Raw genomic sequence first — 11132 nt, forward strand, 5'->3', positions numbered from 1 at the left:
AGTACATCCTCAGCTTTTATCTTAAATAATTTGAGAAAACGGGTCACATATGTTTTGAACAATTTGAATCTGTCTGTACTGTGTTCATTAGCTATACAAGCTACACGGCTTTGGAGTGGTGCTCAAAGTGGGGAGCAGTTGCAGTTATAAATATAAAATAAAACTAATGTGGATAAATATGATTTTTGGTGGAAAATAAACAAATTCTAATGATTTTTAATGATACAAATTGTGTTGTGCAGATGTTTTTCAGCTTGTCCCATTATTATTAGTTTATGATGGAGAAACAACACTGCTGGAAATGAACGGTGGCATGAATGTTTAAGTTAGTTTAAAGGAGAGAGCTTGGCCTGTAAATAGTCTTCACTTGCTTACATGCAGTCGATTGTGTTGTACCTGAAATGGAGGTCAATTCCGTTAGCTTTTAAAACTCAGACACTGCCCCCTGCTGGACGGAACGTAAACTGCACAAGGTGAAATAATGGCGTGCCCGCTAAATTTGTGGAAATTCCTTAATTTTCATACACAACAGTGCAACAGAAAACAGCTATATTAGCCTTGTAATGTTTGCTATTTAAAAATAAATCTACTTATCTGTGTCTGGGAAAAAGTAATTATAGAATTATTTACAGGAGCTGGAGGTCAAGAGGCGAGATGGTTTGGACACGTGCACAGGAGTGAAGGTAGATATACTTGACAATTGACGTTCATGGGCATGATAAAGGACATGCAGGGAGTTTGTATGACAGACGCGGATGTTAGGGACAGGGTGAGATTGTGGTAGATTTTTCCATTTAATGACCTCTAAAGGAAACAGTTGAAAGAACTAACATCCATTTACTCTGAAAGAGTAGTTTAAAACTAGTCTATTTTAATACTTTTGAACTGTAATGGAATGATAGACTTGAGAAGTTGACACTTCAGAGTAACTAAATGTATAGAAGTATTGGATTATTTACCTTAATTCACATTCAGCGTACAAGAATTTGACAGCCACCCCTCACCTACTATTAATGCATCAATAATGAGCTATTACTTGTCTCATGCAAGTTTATCATGGCAGGCTAATGTTCCAGTTTATTGAATTAAAAAAATCACTTAGTATAAAAGAAAGAAGACTTCAAGGATAATTTTCAACTCAAATTTATTTCAAAACATCTGAACAAGTGGCGGGTAGTCCACTGAAAAAGACTGCATCCTGCTGTAGTTGATGCTCCACAGTGTTGGATTGGCAGCTTCAGCGGGCACTGTGAAGACAGAGCAAGTGAGAAAGGTTTAAGCCTGTGTTTAAGTCTTATACATTCCCAAATTTGGAACACTGATACGCTCTGAATTGAGCAGCATTAGACATGAGCAGCCTATCGGGAGGACTGAAGGAAGAATTCAAACATCAACCCCTGACCACCATGGGACATATTCCCTACACACTGAAAACAGGCAACCTTTGTGCAGCTCTGTTACACTTTAACTAGATAAGAGCTTCTGACCAGTGGCCAAGATGCAATTATGATCTAATACCGCAGATATTTGAATTGAGAACTTAGAACATTAGGTTGAGTTTAAGACTCGTTATGGACATTTCAAAGCCAAAAACAGATCGAACCGCAATATGATTTACTGCAAGCCATTTTTAATATTTTTTCTAACCTTATAAGGTTATATAAGGAATATAAATATTCCCATAGTGCATGTTAGTACTATGGGAATATTTTTTACTTCTTGTTAACTATAATACAACGGCAAACATTGTCATCACCTCCCCCGCAGTGTTTTATTATCATAAACTGTTCTTGGTTCACTAAGTTTTTAATAACAGTAACGTTCAGCATCATCAAAGTATCTAAGGTCAAATGCATATTATCCATCAGCACTCTCACTGTGGGCTTCACCAATGCTGACAGTTTAATGACTCAAAACACTGATCACCTGAGGTTATATCGTCTCACCTATCGCAGCCTCCTGGCTTCTCTTTCAGACTCCAGGAGTGTCAGCACATCTCCCTCTCTGACTGGGCCCTTCACGTTCCTGATAATTGAGCGGTTGCTGTCGTCCATGAACTCGACACGGACCTGGTGGGAAACGGGAGTGCCCAAAACTTAAACATTAAAATGACTCTACAGCAGACACATTTTTCTGTTTAAATTAATGATGTACCACTTAAAGAGGGTTTTGTTCAAATGTTTACAGACAGCCTATATGGATTTTTCCTCATTTTGTTTTTGTTATGCATTCCTTTCTGTGGCAAAGGAGCAAAGCAGTTGTAATTCAAAATATATATTTATTTGGAAATTTTTCAGCTGTTTAAATTATCCACTTAACATGGAAAATAAACCAATGGTCATGATAATCAATTTCAACAAGGAGTAACTGTGGGGTGATATAGCACAATATCTAAAAAATTATTCGGATGGCATTTTTTTCAAACGTTATTTTTTATAATCTGCTTAATCTTTGGGACCCCGACTCTGTTCCCTGCTGTTTCACTGTCAGAAAACAGTATCTGAGGATCTCACTCTGCAATGCTGTAAAAGCGATCAAGTGAACACCCAACAATCAAGTGAACACACATTTTAGTAATAAAGTACTCAGTTAGTGGGCAGCACAGTGTTACAGCAGTTTGAAGAATGGAAGTATAAACACATGTATGTTAACTTAACTATAGACCCTTTTCCCATTAGTACCTACACAGATTGACTTGGTAACGCTCTCATCCCGACACTGACCAGCGAATCGGTGGCATGCAGTCTGGTGATGCAACATTTTAGGACCTACCTGCTCAGATCGCTTTGTAACCCCGTTAGCAGGTAGCATGTAGTATGACCTAATGGAAAACCCCGAAAACCACTGAAAGTCAATCTGAGTAGGTACTAAGAAAAAAGGGGCTTAAGTTGGGTGTAGCTATGAATGTAACATAAATTGTCATCATTAGCCCAAGTAACCAGTACACCAAACAGCACACTAAATGACAACTGAGTTAAATGGCCTGCATCTGTATAGCGCTTTACTTAGTCCCTAAGGACTTAGTCCCCCTAAGGCAGGGGTGTCAAACTCAAATACACAGTGGGCCAAAATTCAAAACTGGAACAAGGTCGCGGGCTAACATTAATATTTATTGAAAAAAAAAAAAAAATCTTCCTCCAGATTTAAGAATGAATCTCTTCTTATGGACTCAAACAAGTTTTGCTGAAAAACTGAATATGGAACAAGAAAAGCTTAATACTAAACAATATATATATTAGCTGTATAATACCAGTAGGCCAGCTCTAATAATAATTTGGTATGGCTTGGCCCGCGGGCCAGAGTTTGATACCTATGCCCTAAGGCAAGCTACATTGTAGCCACAATGTAGCTTGCCATTCACACACTGGTGATGGCAAGAAAAAAAAAAAAAAAAGCATTGATACATTTTGAAGATACATCTGGTTTCTCTATTAAACGTGGTTTCCAGTTAGGATCAATGGCTTGCTCGAGTATGTCATTAGTAGTTAAAATCCAGGTTAAAACTTTGTCCCTCCCAAAATAACCTGCCTCCTTTGTGGTAAAAGAAATCAGAGGAGTCATATTTTGTAGCTTAATCAGTTTTTCATCTTAAACTTCTGATAATAATTCAGCTTAGTTTCAGTTAGTTGGTAGAGCGAATCTGCCCAGTTTCAACGTTAGTGACTTTAGTTACAATACTATGGAGGATATTTATCAGGAGCAAAAAGTTAAGCTCAGATCAAGTTTTTGTTTTGTTTTTAAAGAAACAAACAAAACCCCTGACTTACAGCTAAATCAATGTCCAAACTTCAAACAGCTGTCTCAATACCTCATACTTAATGTGTAAACAAATTATCTAAGACAACACGAAACTTGCATTTTTCATCCTAGCCCTTTTTAAGAGGTACAAAATATCGTTTGTTATTTTTTCCTTTGTTTAGAAATCTAGTTTTTAATTTCACATGAATTTACAGCCCTAGATTGTGTATATCCTTGGCAATAACTCAAAGTAAGCTTACACATATAAAAAGTAAATATTAATCGCAGATACTGGTTTGTGCCGGATAAAATTTGAGGTGTTAGCCAAACTAGCATACCTGTGTACATTGTCCCTGGGAACCGGTTCTCCCGAGAACCTTGGTGACCTGAAAATGAAAACACGAGCAACATGAACATCAAATCTCTAAATTCAATATAATACATATATATAATTTTTTAACGAACACAGAGAATAAAGAAAAGTGAGCATAAGTACTGCGGCAGCTAGCAGAGACTGTAGCATTGACAGGCCTCCATGATAGAAGCACGAGAGCCGAAGAGACGTTTGCTAACTACGACACAAAAAGTGGATTTAGCCTAAAAAGTTTGAGCCCATTTGAAACAATACTTATTGTTGTGGGCATTTAATCGCTTTGATACGATAATTTTCAGCGTTTTATAGATTTTCTTACTCTTGCAAGCTTGATGGGCTGCACGCGGCTGGCGTCCATGTTGTCAGGTTAGACCGGAAAGGAAGTCACGTGGTGCTCGGATGGCATATATGGCAACTGTAATCTTTTAGTTTATTAAAATTTTTAATTTTAAATTATTTTTTAATCAAATTACAAGTAACAGAATCTAAACTTACGAGTAATAACAACAATAACGAACTTTAATAAAAACTATTAGACATTCGTAGTTACCTTCTTTTCCGGTAGATTGGGAAATACCATTCGAAGCACCCATGGTGGAAACCTGGGCCAAACCATTATTCACAGAGTTTCCAAAACTATTTTAATGTGCAGAAACAGAGAAAGGAATTTGTCTCTGTGTAACTGTATCTCTTTTTTTGTGCGTACATACAGACAATTCAAATACTGAATTATTGGAGTGACTACAAATGCTTGTGATATCAGTCAAAAAACACAGCCTATTTATCCAAAGTCAGTATCAAAAAGGTTACTGATTCAGTACATTATTAAATAAATTCACTGTTATATAATCAATATTTTGTTTTTAGTTGGCTTGACTTAATATTGAAATGAATACTTTGTCAATTATACCAGTGAGTTATTGTAAAGAGAAACATATCAGTGATAAACAGCAGAGGTGGGACCAAGTCATTGTTTTGCAAGTCTCAAGTAAGTCTCAAGTCTTTATCCTCAAGTCTCAAGTCAAGTCTCAAGTAATGTCAGGCAAGTCAGAGTCGAGTCTCAAGTCACTGGTGTAAAAGTCCGAGTCAAGTCACAAGTCTGAAACTTTGAATTTCAAGTCCTTTCGAGTCTTTAAAAAAAAAAACCGAAAAAATAATGTTGCAGTTATGCTAAATGTAAATATTAGACCATGTAATTTTTTAATCTGTGTTTTTCTCAACACATGACAAAATAGTGAACTTAGAAAATATACACAAATTGTGAAATTGCACCTCTTTAAAATGCAGCTCAATTAAACCTAGCTCCAAGAATAATTTTCACCGACAGTTCTGAGATAAGCTGCATGTTATTCTTGGATGCGGTTGTAGGACCGGCTTTGAAATCGCATGACAAAAATATCATACATATTAAAAAAAACTGAATCACCAACGTAGCCTGGAAAACATTTGCTAGTTAGATGAAGTCAGCTATCTCATCGTAGCATATTTATATGCATATTTATAATCATACGGTTCTTGGAGTGAGTGCACACACTCATGAAGTTTAGTAACTTCCGGTCACTGCAACAAGCCCAGGTACAGTTTACCGACGGATGGGTGCAGGACCTTGAAATGCACCGTGTAGAACGAAAGACCATCGTACGTATCATAAGTTTACCAGTCTCACAAATTGTCGTCATGAATACACATTCGTTAACCGTTTATTAATAGGACCTTTGAGCTCAACGGTAATTAATTAGTAGTGGAAATAATTTCTGGTAGCATCACAGAAATGTAGCAGTGACAACAATATTGTATGCTGTAATCGTACTGGGCAATTAGTGATACAAAAAACCTGTTTTATCCTGTGAATAAAAGTATATGTTTTTGTCAATGTACCATAATAACAGAAGCGAAACGCAATATTGTGTCAGGACAATTCACTATTTATGCACAATAAACAAAGGAGCATAGCGCGACAATTTCTGTTCAGCGCCAGACTTGCTTGTAACCTATATCACCAATTATGTTATGAAAATGACGTATTAACTACTAAAAAACACTGACCTTCGTGTAAATGCTTGGAGCAGACTAACCTGTGAGCTGGAGTGTTCTGGGACGTTATATTTGATCTTTGAATGGCTGCAATCCAGACCATCCGTCGCGTCTTTGTTACTTTGGAAACATGGCTCGAACAATTTCTCTTCAACGACGTAATCCGATAACAACCGATCTCTTTACCCGTCGGCTTCCCGTGGCTGTCATGCGACCGGCTATTGCAGTTAATAACACAACAGCTTCTTGACATTTTTGTGTTTCTTTTTATCGCTGTGTGACTGATTTCAATTGAAAGCCTGCGTGCGCTAGTACCGCTTGCCACGAGTTCCCAGAATCCTTTGCGGTTCTACCCGTGAATGACGTCACATTTTCAATCTCTATATAATATGCATGTTAAATTTTATATTTGGGGTAAAATATCAAGTATTTTCAAGTAAACCGGTTCAAGTCCAATTCAAGTCCCAAGTCATTGGTGTAAAAGTCCAAGTCAAGTCACAAGTCTTAGAACATTTTTTCAAGTCAAGTCTAAAGTCATAAAATTAATGACTCGAGTCCACACCTCTGATAAACAGTGATAAGGGTCTGTGCAGAATATACAGAAAACAAAGACAATTTTTATCAGTCATTATTAATTTTAATGTATTTTGACTTTAATTCTAAAATCAGGCTTGTTTAACTAGTTCAGCAATAGGTCAAAAAGGCCATAGCTGATAATTTGCGTAATCTACCTGAATATCCTGTGTAAAAGCTCTCTGTAGCCTTGTTAGCCATGCCATACTGTCGTGACACCACCCTCTCTGCTTTTCTTCCTCTCTCAGAAGTCAAAGCCTTAAATCGCAACACTAATCCTTGTGAACAGTATTTTTAACTTGCGCTGGGACAGAAAGAACAGCAATAGGATTAGAGAATCAGTGAAGAGGCTGAAGCCCTAACTCATGCAGTTGATCTTCTTGCACAGTGACTCAAAAGTACCACAGCTCTTTCTTTGTCTTTATTTCAACCTGGAGGATTTTTTTTTCTTTTTTACCATGGTGATATTTTTGCTTGATATTGTAGATTTAAAGAAAAAACATATTATCATTTTTCTCCTGTGATTTGATTCAAACTTGGCATAAAACATTTTCCAGTGATTGGTCTTCTGAGCAGCTGTCGCAATGGAGAAGTGGAAAATTCTAAAAAAACGTCGCTCCAGTCTTTTTGCATCCGTAAAACGCGACTTCAGTTTCACGCAAAGCATCGAAGAAGAGGAGAGTGAATTCCCCTTTTCACAGGACAGCTCAGTAAAACCGTGGACATCAATGGACAACCTTGACGCTCCTGGTGCCAGAAAAGAGGTGAAAAAAGATGAGAAGAAGGATGCACCAAACCCCTGGCAATCAAACATTGTCAACCTAAATGTGGGCGGAAAGGTGTTTCACATCCCTAAACACTTGGTCCTCCGATACCCAAAGACCAGGATCGGAGTCCTTGCTCTGTGCAATGATCCAGTTAAGCGTCTGACGCTCTGTGACGATTATGATTTTCAGAACAACGAGTTCTTCTTTGACAGGGACCCCATGTTTTTCCATTACATATTTCACTTTTACTGCAGTAATGTTCTGTGGATGATGGATGGCTTGTGTCCTGTCAACTTTGAGGAAGAGATCTCATTCTGGGGGCTCAAACTGAAGGATACTCCAAGGTGTGCTGTAGATATTTGATATGCAGTGTATCTATTGTGGCTTTGTCTGTGGATATTTAAAATGTAGCTATGGTAAAGCATTTGTCTGTCTTTCTCAGGTGCTGCCGCATTCTGTTTGAGGAGAAATTGGACGACATCAGAGAACACCAGAAGGTTAACCAGGAGCTCATAGATGAGATTAAACCTCACCATGATGACGAGGGCTACAAGACCATGTTTCTTGGAAACTTTCGTAAAGCCCTTTGGGACTTGATGGAGAATCCTTACTCCTCACTGTCAGCCAAAGCCTTTGCAGTGTTTTCCAGTCTCTTTGTGCTTATCTCTATCGTTGCCATGACTCTGAATACAGTCAAAGAACTTAGGCAGTACAAACTTGCAGGCAAAACCTACATGGAGTGGGTGGAGGTTAGTTCTATCCTTTTCTTCACGTTGGAGTACTTTCTGCGACTACTCACCACATCAAACATCAAGCATTTTGTGAAGAGCGCCCTCAACTTTGTCGATTTGGTAGCCGTCATGCCCTACTTCCTCCAGATCATTTTTGAGACTTTTGTATTAGACGCTGAAGACATCAGTGCTCAGGAGGATTTGAGGGCCATGTCAAGAGTCAGCAAAGTCAGCAAGGTGCTCAAAGTGGTCAAGCTCATGCGCATCTTCCGTATCTTGAAGCTTGCCCGTCACTCCACCGGCATGAGGGCTTTCGGCTTCACCATCCGCCAGTGCTCTGAGCAGGTATGAAGGGAATAATCAATAAACACAAATGCTGGTAACATTTGAAGGCCTTTGAATAACATGGCAACCTGCAAGGCAAAGAGACATAAGATGAACAGGAGGTAGTTTTATGTGAAAGTCACCACTAGGAGAAGTAGATAAGATAAGATAAGATAAGATAAGAAGAGAAGAAGGTTATGATAGTTTTACAATAGGATATCACAATCGATCTAAATTTGCATATTTTATTTCTTGAAGAGAGTGACACTAGATGATTAGCTTATGATAAAGAACAAAATCCACCTACCAGCAGCTCTAAACTTCACTAATGTAACATAATATCACATTTATTCATTTAATTAACAAAAGACAGAACGGTTTCATTGCATATGATGTGTTTAAAACCCATTAATTGAACAAAGCTTGCACAGCCGAGTGCAGAAATGTCAGGAAGGCTTTATAGTAACATCTCAAACTGTCATATTACTGGATGCAAGCCCCTAAAATAGTATCTGCTTTATGACATAGTTTCATATAAACAAGCGCTGTCATTGACGTGCTCTGTTCTGTCGTGCTGCAGGTGTGCTGTCTGTTTCTGTTCATCACCATGGGCATCTTCACCTTCTCTGCTCTGATGCATTCTGTGGAGGTGGATCAGCCCGGGACACCGTTCAGCAGCATACCAGATGCCTGGTGGTGGGCTGCGGTGAGTACGGGACAAGCTCTACGTCCAGTAAAGTTCTATGGCTCTAATATGTTTGGGATGCTTGTTACAAATGCAGTATAACTAAAACATCAGATTTGGGGTTTTTTTTGTGGCTTTTAGTGATTTCTATAAAAGTTTTAACACTCTGGGAATTATTTCTTCTTTTTAATGGCAGCTGTGATGATATTGTAAATTATTTTTGAAAATATTTTCAAGTCCAATTTCTAGGTCCAGCCACACTGATGATGTAACCCTACTTATAACACCACAGTTGCTCCACATCTTTTCATTATGAATGGGGCAATTAATGTTTTACAGCATTTAGAGCGTGTAGCCAGCTCTCACCGGCTGCCACTCAGCTTCTTCCGGATCAATTAACTCACTTATGAAGCTTTGGTAAGCTCTTTCTCTTGACAGCGCTGAAGGGAAGCTCAGTTGGGGTGTGTCAGTATGATCAAGCAGTGCAGTGCATTTCGGGTGTCAGGGATTAGGTCTATCTGGATTTGTGCTGCCTGCTTAGTCAGACCAAGGCAGATTCACAGTACAGATCATGTTCCGTGCTATTTTTATGCCTTTAAAATGCAGTAAACACTGATTATATTCAAGAGCTCAAACACAGTCTTCTTTAGTGAATTAATGGTTGGCTAAATAATATTCTGAAATCGTCTCTCTTGCAGAAAAACCTACTAACTATAATAAATGTAGGATTTGCCTTTGTGTAATTCTTACCCCAAAGTATCTTCCATAATTGGTACTATATGTGAAACGAAGAGAAAGATGTGGAGTAACTCCAGGGTCACATAAACTTGATATAAATTATCTAGCCTATACAGATGTGGAGAGTGGCTACTGATGGCCGCCAAGCTGTCATATGGTTAAACAGTAACTTATGCAAATTTACTTTCAAGCTTCATATATAAATGATCAATATTTAGAGGTATGAATATCACACCATTTCTAGGAAGGTTCACATGGGTCACACTGTGTCACCAGCCTGGTACTCTGTGTGTCTTTCAGTATCATCTGAGGACATGGTTTTCATTTATCTGGTGGCAGCTGTGAATTTATATGTGTCTAATTCCCTCTAATGCTGCGTAATGCGTCTCATTTGTAGCCAGACAAAGTGATTGCATTCAAGAAATATAAAAAAAGCATTTTAATTACTCGATTCACAGAAAGTAATGGATACAAAGTGCATGAGGCCAGGTGAAAGGCAGGTACTGTGAGGATTAAACTGAAAACTTCTTCTGCTCTTCTCTTGATCCCTACTTAAATCTACACGAGAGAGCACTGGCTTTGAGTAATTTTATGGAAGCTGACGCTATTCCTTTTTTCCTATAGGTCAGCATCTCTACTGTGGGCTATGGAGATGTTGTCCCCATCTCCTACCTCGGCCGCTGTGTGGCATTCAGCTGTATCTCCTTTGGCATCATCCTTAACGGCATGCCCATCTCCATTCTGTTCAACAAGTTCTCCGACTACTATGCCAAACTGAAGGAGCAGGAATACAACTTTTCCAACACGGTGCGCACCTTCCAGCTCAAGAAACGTCTCAGGCGTAAGTTTGACAGCTGCTTCGAACGCCGGCCGGAGGACTCGGATGAGGAGATACACTATCGGCCCAGTGGCAGGCAATTTACCCCCGAGATTGAAGAATAAGAAAAGTTGCCTAGTTGTGACCTCAGTAACCCTAAATGGCCTTATCACCCTTGGGTATACAAAAGTAAAAGACTCCATCTGCCGCTAAGTCTCAGCCTATGTGATTGAATAAAAGCGATCTGATGGGGGAAAGCAGAAAGCTGAGACAAGCATTAAGCCTCAGCTTTGCAGTAGGTACTGTTTTCACACTATAGCGACAATTCCTCTGTCAAATGGACAAGATGCTC

At 38.7% G+C, this 11132-nt stretch overlaps 2 protein-coding genes across 2 annotated transcripts; one reads left to right on the forward strand and one right to left on the reverse strand.

Annotated features, from left to right (window-relative positions):
- Positions 1-1127: 1127 nt before the first annotated feature.
- Positions 1128-4510, reverse strand: rps28 (ribosomal protein S28). Its single transcript, XM_085439630.1, has 4 exons — positions 4431-4510; positions 4077-4124; positions 1947-2069; positions 1128-1247 (listed from the first exon to the last, which is right to left on the reverse strand). Exons 1-3 carry the CDS (start codon positions 4467-4469, stop codon positions 1947-1949), a joined length of 210 nt encoding a protein of 69 aa, XP_085295756.1. The 5' UTR covers positions 4470-4510; the 3' UTR covers positions 1128-1247.
- Positions 4511-7302: 2792 nt separating this feature from the next.
- LOC146687956 (potassium voltage-gated channel subfamily V member 2) lies at positions 7303-10910 on the forward strand. The gene is made up of 4 exons (XM_085439316.1): positions 7303-7829; positions 7928-8561; positions 9121-9246; positions 10588-10910. Exons 1-4 carry the CDS (start codon positions 7303-7305, stop codon positions 10903-10905), a joined length of 1605 nt encoding a protein of 534 aa, XP_085295442.1. The 3' UTR covers positions 10906-10910.
- Positions 10911-11132: the final 222 nt, after the last annotated feature.

The sequence above is a fragment of the Copadichromis virginalis genome, linkage group LG18 (assembly GCF_057382275.1).
Source record: "Copadichromis virginalis isolate Kocher_CV1m ecotype Utaka linkage group LG18, C_Virginalis_male_GT1.1, whole genome shotgun sequence".
Taxonomy (NCBI): Eukaryota; Metazoa; Chordata; class Actinopteri; order Cichliformes; family Cichlidae; genus Copadichromis; species Copadichromis virginalis.